The sequence below is a fragment of the Chinchilla lanigera genome, unplaced genomic scaffold (genome assembly GCF_000276665.1).
Source record: "Chinchilla lanigera isolate Chin_1 unplaced genomic scaffold, ChiLan1.0 scaffold00054, whole genome shotgun sequence".
NCBI lineage: Eukaryota > Metazoa > Chordata > Mammalia > Rodentia > Chinchillidae > Chinchilla > Chinchilla lanigera.
The window spans coordinates 2,269,099-2,285,431 of NW_004955455.1; the positions used below are offsets into that span (position 1 = coordinate 2,269,099).

General features: G+C 41.4%; 1 protein-coding gene across 3 annotated transcripts in view; it reads right to left on the reverse strand.

Annotated features, from left to right (window-relative positions):
- The window catches only part of Pitpnb (phosphatidylinositol transfer protein, beta), a 65,188-nt gene extending 59,080 nt beyond the window's left edge, over positions 1-6,108 (reverse strand). For 2 of the 3 annotated variants that reach the window (XM_005396160.2, XM_005396161.2), the window contains exons 1-2: positions 6,001-6,107; positions 1,259-1,289 (exon numbers count right to left, since the gene is read on the reverse strand). In XM_005396160.2, coding sequence (XP_005396217.1) covers positions 1,259-1,289; positions 6,001-6,020 — 51 coding nt within the window. In that variant the 5' untranslated portion in view covers positions 6,021-6,107. Of the gene's footprint in view, positions 1-1,258; positions 1,290-6,000 lie in introns of all 3 variants that reach the window. The other variant, XM_013520442.1, reaches the window with a different exon arrangement.
- Positions 6,109-16,333: the final 10,225 nt, after the last annotated feature.

Consider the following 16,333-nt stretch of genomic DNA (forward strand, 5'->3'; position numbering starts at 1 on the left):
GGTTGCACTGTCTTACTTGCAAGTCACTGCTTCTGCTCTACTGCGCCTTCTAGGAAAACCCGGTAACTGGCTGAGGAGGAACTGCGTGCAACTTGCAGAGAGCCCAGAGGGTTTTATGAGCTCCTCCACACATACTTTCTTTCTCAGCCAGCTTTACTTTCTCAGCCAGCTTTTCTCCTTTTAGCCTCATTCTTGGCTATCCTACAAGTACCTGCAACTGCAAGACACAGATTCTCTTAGGCGATGTACTGCTACATCATGGGCAGATCAAGTAAGACAATAAACTCTCACAGTTATGTGTTAGTCAGGACACGCCTGGAACACCTTTTTCAAAGTGACAACTCTAACATATGTAATGAGTACGCTGGCTGGTGAAGTCTAGAAGCCCTGTACATGAGACCAAAAAACCAAAAGGCAGTGACCTTTTAAAATGGAATAAAAGACCAGGCGTGGTGGCGCATGCCTATAATCCCAGCACTCAGAAGGCTGAGGCAGGAGGATCACCATGAGTTTGAGGCCAGCCTGGGCTACAAAGTGAGTTCAAAGTCAGTCTTAACTACATAGCGAGACCCTGTCTCTAAATAAATAAATAAATGGAATCAAAGGTCTTGGGGAGTAGGTATGTGAGCTGGCAGGAAGGGCTACCATAAGAAAATCAAACAGTTACAACAGGTAAGACAGAGCAGGCTTAATTCCCATTGCTAAAGTTAGCTGAAATATGAACAATGGCACAGCACTATAGGAAAGTAGATTCTGGCTTAAAGACCAATGTTTAAAATATCTTATAGTACTCATTAAATAAAAATTTAAACAATATATAGTATCCTATAGTATAGGAAGTTACTTCTCAAACAGCTGAAAAGGTGTTTAAATTCAGGCTGAGTCTCATTTCTCTGAGATGGTATGGAAAGAACTCCTCTACTGGTTATATTACATTCTGTAGACTCTTCTAAAGCAAGGCAGAACAGAAATTCATTTATCATTTATTATCAGCGATGTGTTGAAAAAATAAGTATTACAAAGATATGTGTTCAGATGAACGTATCGAAGTAAATTATAACAGAGCCTGGCGTGATGGCACACGCCTGTAATCCCAGCACTCGGGAGGCTGAGACAGGAGGATTGCTGTGCATTCGAGGCCAGCCTGGGCTACATAGTGAGTTCAAGTCCAGCCTGAACGACATAGCAAGGCCAGGTCTCGAAGAAAAACAAAACAAAGTAAATTATACCAATAAAATGTTGCAGAAGAAAGACTTACCTCCTGAACAGAACATGGCAAAACCACACGGCTGAAAAGACAAAAAAGAATATATATTATATATGAAATGGCTTTAAAATAGGTATCTTGCCGAGCATGGTGGTGCACGCCTGTAATCCCAGCACTCAGGAAGCTGAGGCAGGAGAATCGTTGCAAGTTTGAGACCAGCCTGGGCTACAAAGTGAGCTCACCGCTGGCCTGAACTGCACAGTGAGACCCTGTCTCAAAAAGACAGAAAATTAAAAATTAAAAGAGGTATCTTTAGACATAAAGGAGTTTATTGTTTAAATCCAATGACTCCATTGACAGAACTCTGAAATCAAAAGACACAAGAAAGCCATTTGTGGAAGATATCTTTCCGGTGCCCAATGCCTGCATCCAAAACAAGGGTTTTTAAGCCGCAAAAATAAAACTACCATTCCTGGACCACAACGTTGACTTTCACGGAACGTCCTCATGGTAGGAGGACCTCAAAGATGCAGTTGCAGCAATTCTCATGAGGACTAAGGAAATGAAAGAAAAAAGAAAAAAAAAAACGTGAAACTCATCACTGAAAATTGTAGGGTACAGAATCTATTATTTGTAGGCTGGCTAGTCAGTTGCCCTTATGAAATGTTTAATGTTTATATTCACCACCTATATACCGTGCACTTTGAAAGTGACACTTCTCACAGAATACGTATTTTGAATTTCATAAACAAATGCTTGTACAAACTGTTCCTCCACTACCCAAGTATTCAAGTCTAATAAGGTAGAAAATAAGGACTCCTTTGGAATTGAGGAAAAACTTCTAGGAAACTACCTGGAGCCTTACAAATAGAGTAACCTTTTCCAGGATAGTCAATTGCTACGTGTTCGATCCTGTCCCAGAGAATATATACTGAAGACATCAGAAGGATATTTTTAGGCCAAGGCGTAGTAGTGCACACCTGTAATTGCAGTACTCAAGAGGCTGAGGCAGGCAGATCACTGCAAGGTTGAGGCCAGCCTAGGCTGAAAAGTGAGTTTAAGGCCAGGCTGAACTACATAGTGAAATCTTGTCTCAAAAAAAGGATACTTTTATACTTTCATTTTACCCAAAATATAGATGAATTCCAAAAATACTGTGATTATTTTATCAGAATACTGCATTTTATCTCTAGATTTTTTTACAAGGAAATCTTTTAACTTATTTCTACCATTAACTTACTTTTACCATGAATTCCAAAAAAATCAAGGCCACTCCCACATATTACCTATGTAACAACTGTCTCATAATAATTGGCTTCCAAGTTAGCGTACCCCCCATCCCAGTCCTTCTTAGACTCTGAAGAGGGAGGAGGGAACAAAAGACCTCACAATCATCTCAATCCTCATTTTGCAGAAAACTCCCCATGCTTTTATTCATGCTAATTTTTCTTTTTTTCTGCTGTCTTCTCTCTTTTTACTTTTCTCCAAAGTAAGAAACCATCTGTATTACCAACGGCCTTTTCAACATAGGCAATCTTGGTTAACTGTCTCTACAAAAATATGAAACAAAATAACATAACCCAGAACTTACATTTAGTTTACATTTCAGCTGCATGCTCTACCTCCTTTCTCCTTTTATTCTCAAATATCTATGCCTGAATGTCCACCTAAAAATGGTGACTATTCCCAAACACACGTAGTTAATTTCTGTTCTCATAAAGAACAAATCTGCTGTCCCTCCAGATCTAAAAGTCCCTAATCATTTTAGCTGTCCCCTCAGGGCACAGAGTTCTGCTCGCTGTCTCAGTAGGGACACAGACACCGAGAGATGAGACATGAGAAAGGTACAGGTTGGGACACATGTTCAGGGCTCCGACACAATGGAAAGAAATGTATTCAGAAAGTCTGATCCAAGAGCTAAGTGATGTAACTCCTGCTGACCTGAAGAAGACAGAGGTAGGTGGTCAGAACCACCGAGCAGCAGGAGAACGGGAAGTCTCTGGGGAGGCTCCTCGAACATTACTAATAAAGACCTGACCCAAAATGTGGAACTGTAGAGAGAAAGGAAGTGGAAAAAGTTTTCCCTGAAGTTTCGCAAAACCAAAGAATCACAGCCGAGAATTTACCAAATACTCACTGGCAGGAAGATCCCCACTTTTGTTTGGCAACATGTTCAGAGAAACTTCTTGCACAGAAGGAAAGTGACTAGACACTGAGGAAGGCGGTCGAGTAACTTCAAGATTTGCTTAGTAAAAAATAGAACAAGGAACAGGTTTTGCTTTTCCATTATATGCTACAAGCAGTATTTACCTTTCAAAGGAGTCATGTGAAAATTTATAATCTGCTCTGAACAGCATTATTAAAATATTTTTTCCAAATGGAACCAGCTACAAAGTCCTCAATACTAATTTACCTACTGCTTAAGTAGTAAATGAAAGGGAATTTGCCTATCCTCAGTCACTTTTTAACCTTTTAATAAAAAATAGACGGAATTTTATAAAACAAGCATTTGCCAAGGTTTTTTGGTTTATCAATATCTTCATACAGGAATGACCTACTCCCTGCTCCTGGTTTAAAACAATCTTACAAAGCTGAATGGAAAGCAGGAATCATTTTTTTTTTTTTTTTAATTCAACAGCCCTGAGTATTTACCCAATTCTAGACCAGATGCTGTACTGGAAACTGGAAATACTTAAAATAAGAAACAGCCTCCACTTGGAAAAAAAAAAAAAAAAAATTCTAGGAGGAAAAAAAATATGTGAAAGAGACACAGGAAGAATAAACATCAAAAAACAATGTAGCACCCTTAGGAAACATAGCTAAGACTTCCCACACATCTCAACATTTGTTACTTCAGTACACATAAATTTACATAAGGAAGGTGAAGGTTTGCAAAAAGGATGTGTGCAAATTCCCGGTGGGGACTGCTTTCAAGGAGTGAGCTGGGTATTAGCACGGCAAAGGCATCTATCTGCTACACTTAATTCACATTTTTAGAGGGAGAAAGTTAACTCTAATAAAAATGACTAGATATCTGATCTAGACTCAGTCTCTTAACTCTGGCCATGTGGCTTGGGCCAAGTTCATTTCCCTCCGTCTTAACTCCTCCATCAGTCTTAGTATCTGCCATAACATAGGTATTAGAGTAACAAATGGTAACTTTCTTGATACATTGTTATAAAAGACTTGAAAGAAAAAATTTATAGAAACCAGAAGTTCAGTTCTATAAATAAGCTTCAACTGCAAAACTTTACAGGAAAGATGTCTTTCCCCAGGATCTGTCATTGACAAACGCTGTAATTTTTCATCAGTTCATCTAACTAATGTTTACACGCAAAGGACTGCTCTGAGAGTCAACGACAGAGTGAGCAACACTGCAGAATTCACGGAGCTTGCATGTAGTAGAGACGACAGCGCGAACATAAATTCCCTGAGGGAAACCCAGAGCACACACCTGGAAGGAGAGCGGTGAGCTGAGGAAGAGCTCTTCAGGCGAAACAAAAACAAACTCAAAGCCCTAAATCGAGCTTACATATTTGTAGAGTAGTAGTGGAACAGGGAAAAAAAAAGTGAGACTTGAGTGGGCAAAGAAAAAGTACTAAATGAGACCGGAACAGAAAAATATGTTAAACTTCTGTAGGCAGTTTTAAGCCAAAAAGTGCATGAATCACTTTTCTTTTTTTGGCCAAGTCACTAAACTGTCTAAGCTGTGTTTAAATTTGCCATCCTCTTGCCTCGCTGGGTTAGAGGAGTGCCCACCACACTTGGCTACTAATGATAAAAGGGACTTAACACACCAAAAATAAAATGTCTCGTGGGGTGCGGAGGCACATGCTTGTAATTTCAGCACTCGGGAAGCTGAGGCAGGAGGACTGCCGTGAATATGAGGCCAGCCTAGACCACAAAATGGAGTTTAAGGCCAACATGAACTACACAGTGAAACCCTGTCTCCAAAAAAAAAAAAAAGTGAAACAACTTGGGACGAAAAAAGAAGGGGCCATACTAAAACACTCTAGTTAGCCAAGAGATACTGAGGACAGGAACCAGGTGTGACATCCGGACACTGACTGCCAACCTGACGTTTTGTGTCGAGAAAAGCCATAAGAAAATTACTCCGCCGATCTGCTGTCCAAGTGTCTAGCACCTCACCTCAACCCTGTGAACTAGCTGGGGCCCCGAGGGTCGTCTCATCGTCAAGATGGGGCAACTGAGATTCGGGGTAGGGGAACGGCTCTCCAGTCAATCAACTGAGCATCCAGAGGGAGTGCGCGTTTTGTGGGTCCCGGCTCCAGCTGGAACTTTAGGGCTCCAACGAGCCGACACCAGGGCTGCCTTCACGGGGCAATCCCATCTCCCGCGGGATACGAGCAAGACTCCACCCCGGACCACAAATCACGGTCAGATCACCCCGCCTCCCCGTCCTCAGGTTACGGCCGGTCCCACCCGCGGGCCCGAAGGGTGGGCCCGGGCCAGGAGTGGCGGCGACAGGGGAGGAGAGTGGTCCCGGCGGAAACTCCCGGCCGCACCTTCCCAAGCAACAACTGCTTGGACCCAGACCCAGCAGCCCCCGCCCGGGAGGAGAAGGCGGCTGTGTTACCATGGCAACCCTGGGGTTCCACGGCGCTCCGCGTAGGGTCCTCCAGTGGCCCCGGGTACTTGCCGGGGGTGGGGGGGCGCAGGAGGCGCCCAGCCCGGGGCTCACTCCGTCTTAGGAGCATTCTGCCACTTTTCACCCAATAAACCTCCCACCACCGTCGTTTCACATCCCCGCCAGAGCCCACCGATCCACTCACAATTCTTTAATCACCACCATCTTCCTGAAACCCCCTTACAACTGCCGCCGCTACCGCTCCCGCCGCCGCCGCCACCGCCGCCACCGTCTCTCAAGACGCAGGCGCAGCCCCGCCTACCTGCCCTCGAGTCAGCGCTGCGCCTGCGCGTTCACACCCTTCCGCCGCGACACATCGCGTCACCGCGCCACCAGTGGCTAGTTCCGCCCAGTTCCATGCCCATCCCGAAGGCATGAGGTCTCTACTGCACCTGCGCGTCCCACCCGCGCGTGCGCGCGCGCGGCTTCTGCTGCTCTTGCGAATCTGGGCGCGCGCACGCCGGCGGGCTCCGCTTGGCTCCTCCCTTTAGCCTGGTCCCTCTGGGCGTCTGTGCAGCCTACGCTTTCGGCTTGTGTTCCGGTCGGTTTCTGGAAGGAGTTAGGCGGCGGGCTCTACTGTACTGTCTCGCTGCTTTGAGAAGAAACCCGTCTTCGTGACCTCGCCTCGCTTTAGAGTTCTCACGGGTTCTGGAAGCTGACAATGTCGAGGTCGCCGAGTTCTGTTACCCTCCCCCGTTCTGTCGCCGCTGATTCCGCAGGAACATGTTACAGAAGGCCAGAACCTGTTTTTTAGGCCTAATATTTTTAGTTTCCTGTCCTGCATCTTCATACTCAACATAGGTAGTCTTTGCCCGCAAGAGGGTCAGTTGACTCAAATGAATTACACCAGTCTCGTACCACCATTTATTTCATTACTTTCCTTGTATGTGCTTTTGGAGTGAAGAGCTGATTGTAAAAATAATCGGTGTGGTGGTGCAGGGAGGCTGAGGCGGGAGGATCACTGCGAGTTCGAGACCAGCCTGGGCTACAAAGTGAGCTGAAGGCCAGCCTGAACTGCATAGTGAGGCCCAGTCTCAGAAAAGAAAAAAAAAAAAAAATCAGCTTTACTAAGGCAAACTAAAAGATTTCTCAACACAAGCACTGAGTTACACTTTATGCACTGGTTGGTATAACAACTCTGATCAAAGGAATTTGAAATCTTTTACATACTATCATTGAAGCTAGCCTCTTTTACCCCTAAAAAGTAGATATAACTAACCTGGGATCGAAAGATTTTTTTTTTGCATGGGTTCGCCCAAGGGAACTTGTGAGTGGGTAAAATTACGTACATCATTTCTTTTCTACCCACATTTTCCCAGGTGAGGCCAGGCTTACTCTGCATTTTTCCATTCCTTTTTTCCTCCCCACCCCCGGATTCGAGGGTGATCTTAATTATTTCCGGGAAACTAGAAATCTTGCCAGGAATGCTTCAGTTGTGTTAAGTATCAGGGCTTAGATCATAACGTATCACAGTGGGAGAGACAGGGTTTCAAGACTTGGGCCCCAGAATCCTGGCTTTTCCACTTAAAGGTATAGATGTCTCTTGAATAAATGACAGTCTCTCAGAGACTAGAATTGTGAATCTAAAAACGAAGACTAATATAAAAAATAAAAAAGGAGCTTCACCATACAAGATGGTAGGAATGCAACAATGGTTCTCATACCGCATATTGTTGTTTTCAGGTCAGTGGTTCTGATTACCAGATTCAAGCATGCAAAATTGGTCAAGTTCAATAAACCACAGACATCAGCAATACATCTACCCCAGCTATCCTTGTATATACCTATAAATTTTGTTCTTCATTTTAAAGAGAAAAGAAAAAAAAATAACAAAAATACATAAAAAAAGCATAGAAAATAATAAAAATGATACAGAATTTCCACACATTACTGTCTTTGATTGTTTGATCAATCCTACAGTCTTAGGTCTGGTGGACTGAGCAACTTCATTGAAGATAACAGTATTAATGTAGCAACCATTGTTAATTCCCATCATTTTGTTTTGAGGTCATGTGTCATTTTTGTTTTTGTGTTGTTTTGATTTTGTCTTCATTGTTGTTTTGTTAGTGTTTTAAATTTTTAAAATAAAAAATGAAAAAGGAGACATATCTATACCAGATTTAATGAATGAAAGGTTAAGTATATAAAGCACCTACATTACTCATTACCCAATCTATTATAGGTTTTTCAGTGAATAGGAACCATTTAAAAATTTTCAGAGAGCAGAAACAAGAATTTAATGTAATAAGCTTCTAAGGTTATAACTACCTTTAATCATTATCCTAGTGCATAAACTAATAATTAATGTATATGGATATATACACTTGTATGTTTATTCATATTGCCTGTAATAATTTATCATTTACCTACAGTGCATAATGCAGATTACAGTTCTATGTTGGCACCAACGTTTAGCACTCTCAGTTTTTATTTTTTGCCCCTTTATTGATTTTAAAATGCTATCATACATATTCATTGCATTTCTTTGTATGATGAGAATCTCTGTATCTGTTTTTTTTGGTATGTTTTTGTTTTGTTTTGGTCTGGTTTTTTATCTTTTTGAGACAGGGTCTCACTATGCAGTTCAGGCTGGCCTTGAGCTCACTTTGTAGCCCGGGCTGGTCTCGAACTCACAACGATCCTCCTGCCTCAGCCTTCCAAGTGCTGGGATTACAGGTGTACACCACCAAGCCCGGTTTGTATCTGTTACTGCCCACGTTTTTATTCTTTACACTTTTTTTTATTTGTAGGAGGTTGTTGTGTGCACCCAGACAGACTATCTGGATTTAAATTTTTTTATTTTGCGGTACCAGGGATTGAACTCAAGACCTTGCGCTTGCCAAGCAGGTACTTATGCCACTGAGCTATATCCCCAGCCCCTGGATTTAAATTTAAAGTGTATGTGAATACAGTCATACTTTGGAACTGGGCTTCAGAACACATCAAACGCAGTATTTCTGGCATTTTGATGAGGGAAATTGTTTCAGGGCTTGGCCCTTTCTCCAGATTTGTTGCACTTGTTAGAACTCCTAAGACAGGACACCACCCCACGAGAGCTGTTCCATTGATTGCCACTTGGTGCCTCTCCGTTTGATGAAACAGGCCCATGTGTCAATCTCACAGCAGCTTGGGAACAGTGCAGGACCTCCACATGTTCATCGTTACTATCTTGTACTTTCGTGCATTTTAAGTGCTAATCACGGATCACCAAAAGATCAAGAGTGATGCCAAAGATTAAGAGTGATAGCCAAAAAAGCAGTCAATAAGAGCAACCTTTAAAAAGAAAAGGGAGAGATGGGCGTGGTGGCGCATGCCTGTAATCCCTGCACTCAGAAAGCTGAGGCAGGAGGATCGTTGTGAGTTCAAGACCAGCCTGGGCTACAAAGTGAGCTCCAGGCCGGCCTGAACTGCATGGCGAGACCCTGTCTCAAAAAAGACCAAAAAGAAACCCACATATTAAAAGTGTAATATTTTATTATTTTATTTTCCTGTTAAGTGCACATTGTTTAATGTAATAAAACTCATAAAAATTAAAATTAATAATTGTCAGTAGAAATATTTCTAAAAAATAAATGTGTGTGTTACACATCCGGCACAATGTGCCTTTTACAGTATTTGCCGTGATGCCCCCAGGGATACAGGACAATCCTGGGACGAGGGGTAACTAAGTGTTTAAAGCCAGCCATGAATGGTTTGTCAAAGGTAAAAAGAGAACTGGCGTTCATGGTATGACGGGGCACGGAGGGGCAGCCAGTGCCCGCAAAGAAGCTGCCGAAAGCTGTATCACCGAGTTTAGGGATTCTCTGTAGGGCTCAGGGCCCGGAAGCCAATGCTGAAGATGTGAAAGAATTCGGAGGGCAGAGCGGCAGTCAGCACTGAGGAGCTGCAGGGACTTCAACAGGCGCAGCAACAGGCAACGGCTTTAGGTGAGGTGGAGGGGTGGGAGGAAGCAAGTACCGCACCGATAACAGCCGTGTGTGCTAGGGGGTTGAAGCTGAGAACTTTCTGGAAAAGTATGGCCCAGACTAAGCTCTAGCTGGCCAAAATGTGGACCTATGTCACAACGTCACACTTAAGAAACATTCAGAGACATAGATAAAAATAAGTTTCTGTTGGTAAGCTTTTAGTGAAACTCCCAAAATCAGAATCTCCCAAATGTTCAGCGAATCTAAGAGACAGAAAAAAAGCTGGGAGTGGTTGCGCGCGATTGTAATCCCAGCACTAGCACTAGGGAGGCCGAGGCGGGAGGATCTCCGTGAGTTCAAGGCCAGCCTGGGCTACACAGTGCGTTCAAGACAAGCTTGAACTATGTAAGAGTCTGTCTCAAAAAATAGAGATAGACATAAAAAAGAAGAAATCAGTGAGAAATCACCTGGGTGGAGAGGATTCCTCTGCCAGTAGCTAAGCCTTCTTCTCCACCTTGTCACCATTTCATTCAGCCAGGACTCTTCCCAGCAGAGGTAAAGAGAAATTAATTTAGTGTGTGTGTGTGTGTGGGGGGTGTAATTGCTTCTTAATCCATGTCTTTTTAATCATAAGGTTCGATATTACAAAGCAATCTCATTACTTAATATTAGACTAATATTTCTACTTACATTATTTCTTATGGGAAATTTTTTGTTTCGGCACTTCTCACACGTGTAGGAATAAATGAACTACAAGTACTGTACGGAGTTACTTGTTATTTCCTTTCCATCTGTGAATTGTTTTTGTCATTTTGTTTACAGCTCGGTGTAATACCTCTCCAAAGGTGACGAACAGAAATGCCTCCGGAAGTTGCCCAGTGTACACCAGAAGGCAACATTGCTTGTAGTGATCTATATAGCGACTGGTACGCAGAGTTACTTATCATTTAAAAATTTTATCCTGCTCGTTTCTTAAGTTTCTGTTATTGCCCAATAAGCTCTAAGTGTTTCCCATGAACTAATTCTAACCCATTTACTCATCACAACAGCATAAGTAGGAACTATTATTATTCCTATTTTATAGAGAAACCTTGTTTGTGTGTTATAATGTACAGAATCTGTAATGTATGCACAATAAAATGTATTCACTTCATTTTATTTTTGAGACAAGCTCTCACATGTAGTTCAGGCTGTCCTTGAACTGACTTTATAGCGCAGGTTGGCCTTAAACTCATGGCAATACTCCTGCCTCTGCCTCCTGAATACTGGGACTACAGGTGTGTGCAACCGTGCCAGCTGTGCACTCATTTTAAATGTGTAGTTCAAAGAATTTTGTCAAATATGTATAGATGTTCCTTGTTTAATGGCCTATCTGTTTAACAACTGTTCAGATTTATGACTGATGTGGTTCAGATTTATGACTGGGCTTATCACCACTGCTTGGACTCACAACTCTCTCTCTCTCTCTCTCTCTCTCTCTCTCTCTCTCTCTCTCTCTCTCTTTCGGTACAGTGCTGTACATCTTCTTGATAGAGCCTCAAGGTCTTTTTTCGTACAGCACACCTTGTTTGTATAATACTGTAATCTTGGTGATTCTACTGTACAATATAGTACTGTAGTTTCATGTTTTGCTATACACTGCAGTACTGCACGTGAGAGTTATGCGAATAAAGGCACAGTCATCCAGTTAGAGTTTCTTTTGACCATTTCTTTGTTCTGAATATTGTAACGTACATATGCATTTTCTCACTTAGCGACCTAGTCATTTAATGACCCAGCCACAAGAATATAACTTGGTCATTGAAGGAGGAATGTCTGTACTCATTAGGCTTGGCTTTTCCAGATATTCACATCACTGAATTGTATAATCATACTATTCTGTGTCTTCTTCCTTTCACATAGGTTTTAAAATTCATCAGTGTTGTGTGTAGTAATTCTTTCATTGCTCGTTGGTATTCCTTGTATGGATACACCAGAATTTGTTTAGGCCCTTACCTATTAATGGAATTTTGAGTTCTTTCCAGTTTTTCTTCTTTGTATGCGCTATGTGTGTGTGGTGGAGGTGGGGTACTTGGGATTGAAACCAAGGCCTTTGCTCTGAGTTACATCCCCAGCCCTTTTTATTTTTGAGACAAGAGTTCCTAAAGCACTAAGTTACCAAGGCTTGGACCTGTGATCTTCCTGCCTCACCCTCCCACAGAGCTGGGATTACAGGCATGTGCCACCCTGTCCAATTTGAGTTTTTCTTCTTTATAAAAAGCCTTGGTAATAAAAAATTTTAAAAGCCTTGGTCAAGCACAGTGGTGCATGCCTGCAATCCCAGGACTCGGGATGCCGAGGCAGGAGGATTGTTATAAATTAAAGACCGGCCCGGGCTACCTAGAAAGGCTCTGTCTCAAAAAACCAAAAGAAAATTTAAAAGCCTCTACAACTAGACAGGGTCTTGCTTTGTAGTTCAGACGGGCCTTGAACTCGCTATGTAGTACAGTCTGGCTTTAAACTCAGTGATCCTTATGCCTCATCCTGCTGAGTGCTGGGATTATAAGCACGCCCCACCATGCCTGGCTACTTTTCATCTTTAAATTCTGATGAAATCCATGATCAATTGTTTGCTTTATGGTTCATGGTTTTTGTGTCCTGAGAAATCTTTGCATACCCTGTAGTCACAAAGATTTTTATTTTACTCTGTTTCCTTCTAGAAATGTTAAAGTTTTAGTAGGCCTGTGATCATGTCAAGTAAGTTTTCACCTATGTGTGAGGTAAGAACTGAGGCAGAAGGAAACTACAGACTGCCTGTACCTTTTTCCTGTAAGGGGCGCCGTTTCCCCTGCAAAATGAGCTGTTGTCTTTCTACCTGTGGAGGGCCCATTACTTCTGAAGTTTCTATAGATTGAAAAATTCCACAAGTTTCTACCACCAAAACCACATAAATACTCCCAGTGGACTGTGCCTCTCTCTTGAAGGCTTGCATTTCATTTCTTCTAGCGTGTTCCTTTAAAAATCTGCTGCATAAATCCCTTTATGACTCTTAGAGACAAATCCTGAAAATTTCTCTTCTGTGATGGGACTTAAGTAACCCGCAACCTGTCCCAGGGGTGAAGTGAGTCAAGGTTCTCATCCCTGTTTTGAGGACCTCTGTTATGGTTTGTGTCTGGATGTCCTGGGGTGGGCTTCTAGAGTTACGACTGATTCTCTGTCAAATGTTGGAATTCTGGGTGTGAGTGCCACACCGGCCCTGGGGCAAGTAGTTTGCATACAGTGTAAGGGAGGGAGAAAGGCTGCTTGCCGCTGCTCCTGCCCTTTTGTTCTTGTCGCTGTTGCTGTTTTCCGCCACCATGAACATCAGAAATACTCCTTTCAACTAGTATCATTTTATACTGGCACCAGCACTGCAGAGTAATCCACATCCTTGCCAACAGATATTATTTTCTGTTTATTTGATAGTTGCCATTATAGATGTGAGACATTTATTGTAGTTTTGATCTGTATTTTTCTAGTGATTAGTGATGCTGAGCATCTTTTTGTGCTTTTTTGGCCCCAGAGAAAAATGTCTATTTAGATTTTTTGCTTATTTTTAATCTATTTTTTTTTTACTGCTGTTGTTGAGGTTTAGGAGTTCTCTATATATTCTGAATATTAATTTTTTACCAAATATATTAATTGCAAATATTTTCTCCCTTTCAGTTACCTTTTTACTCTGTTCTGATTTTTTAATGTTTATGTCTATTTTTTTTCTTTCATTGCCTGTGCCTTTGGTGTCATAGACAAGAAATAATTGCCAAATCCAATGTTATTTAGGTCTTTGATGCATTTGGGGTTAATTTTTGCGTATGGTGTGAGGTAAGGGTCCAACTTCCTTCCTTTGTGTTTGTATATCCAGTTTTCCCAATACTGTTTGTGAAAAAGACTGTCCTTCCTACACTGAATGGTTTAATCACCCTCATCAAAAATCATTCGACTATATAAGACAAGGATGTATTTTTAGGCTCTCCATTCTGTTGTTGTATGTGTCTATCTTTATGCCAGTTCTATATTTTTTTTTGTTTTCTTTTATTTTGGTCTTTTTGAGACAGGGTCTCACCATGCAGTTCAGGCTGACCTTGAGCTCACTTTGTAACCCAGGCTGGTCTCAAACTCGCAATGATCCTCTTGCCTCAGCCTCCTGAGTACTGGGATTACAGGCGTGTGCCACCACGCCCGGCCACACTGTTTTGATTACTATAACTTTGTAAAAGTGTTGTAGTCAAGAAATGTGAGACACCCTCCTCCAAGTTATTCACTTCCAAGACTCTTTTGGCTATGCAGCGTGCCTTGAGATTCATATGAAGTTTAGAATAGGCTGTTGGTTTGTGGTGTTCCGTTCTGTGACTCCTAGGTCAAGTTTATTCACTATGTTTTTGCATTTGATACAGAAAGAACTGAAAGAGGTATGATGAGATTTCCCAATGCTGTGATTGACAAGGGCTTTTCCCCTGTGCAGTCCTGTTGATTTTTTGCTATATACTTTCAAGGCTATTCTGGTATTAGACTTTTAGGTGAATTGATATTCTTTTTTCAAATTTAGTGGTGGTGGTATTCAGGATCAAATCCCCTATGTTATGCATTCTAGGCAAGCATTTGGCCATTGAGCTGTATCCCCAGGTTTGAATTGATATTCTTATATATAATACCTTTTTAGATATACTTTTACCCTATATCTGATATTTACATAGCTGTACCATGTTACTTTGGGGTTAATATCTCCTGGAATATCTTTTTCTTTAAGAACATAGTTTCGTTGTATTCAAAATTGGAAGACTATAATGAATTCTCATGTGTGAATCATTATCCTTAACTATTTTAAAATTATGTTATTAATATGTGTTTGCAATACTCATCTTTGACAATTATCCCTTGGCGTTCTCATTTAGCCTCTTCTCTAGTTTATTGCTTTGGGGACTGTTTTAAAGAAAATGCAAAGACATCATAAACTTTCTCCCATAAGTGTCACTGCTTTTTCTTCTCTGGCTTGCCTTTAAGTATAGCTCTTGTTGACAGATGATATTTGGATGGCGCGTATGTTCAACACTGATTTTCTAAATTTTATACATTGTGATATCCTTTTAATTTGTCCATTTCATTCACTGTGAGCTTGTTTTTTACAATTTTAGGCTCATCCCACATACTCTTCTCCCTTTGCCCCATGATCTTTCGTGTGGCAGGTGTTTTTCCCCCTTCCTCAGTTCCCTTGCTCGTTTATTCCTTGCAGTCAGTAGCTTTTGTGTATTCTTGCAGTTGTTTTTCTAGCTTTTGTAACACGTACATGTAAAGTCAAAATAAAACGGTGGTTTTATTCTGCTCATGAGCAATACAAGGACCTCGGAACGCTCTAACTTTGAAGAAAAGTGCAACCAATATACTAGATTTTATGTTGACCTCATCTTGTTTTTCTTTTCCAAAGCAAACATTTTGTTCCTGTTTAAACTATGCATATTCATTTAGCTTTTCCACAGTAACGTGCTTGCTCACCATTCTCTTTTGCACGTCACTCTTTCTTGTGCAATTGTACTTCCGCCTAAAATGAGTGTTCTACATTTGCCTGACTGTCCTAATTCTTAAGAAATGCTCTGCCATAGAATTTTAGGCTGAGATTTGTTTTCTCTTGCCATGTTGAAAATACCACTGCCCTTTCTTCTAGCTCACAGTTAAAAATCATTGAATTTTTGGTCCTTTGTAGTTAGAATATCTTTCCTGGATTTTTTTCCTCTTTTTAACACAGTGTATTTTGTTAATGCCTATTAATAATATAAAATATTGGGTTTTAATCAGACATTCATATAACATTTTGATTATATACATCCCCCCTATTTTCCTCCCTTACATTCCCCTCACCTTTATTCCTTTTCTCTTATCTAATGATACTTTTCCTTGTACTTTTTTTAAATTTATTTTTTGTCTTTTGAAGCAGGGTCTCACTATGCAGTTCAGGCTGGCCTTGAGCTCACTTTGTAGCCCAAGCTGGTCTCAAACTGGAAACGATCCTCCTGCCTCAGCCTCCCAAGTGCTGGGATTACAGGCATGCACCGCAACACCCACCTCCCTTCTTTCATTCCATCTTTTTTTTAAAAAAAGATTCTGCGTATGACAGGAAACATAGACTAATTGTCTTTCTGAATCTGGCTCATTTCACTTAACATGATGGTCTCCAGTTCCGTCTGCTTTTCTGTATATGACATAATTATAGCTGAATAATGTTCCACTGTGTACATAGGCTCTATTTTATCTCTTCATCCTTTGGTGGGTAGGTACCTGGGATGAGTCCCTATTTTGGCTACTGTGAATTTTGCCACAATAAAAACGGGTGTATACGTAACCCTGTAGTATGCTGTCTTTAACACATTCACAATGGGACTGTAATTTGTTTCACTGACCAGCATCTTGAACCACCATGGTAGATGCATGGCTGTCCCATTGGATGGCTTTTAAAATTAATTTTATTAGTAAAAAGACAGATAAAAGTGATTAGATCTGTTTGTACTCCCAGTAGGACAAACTACCCAATGGGACAGCCATGCGTGCACCCCTGCAGGTTCA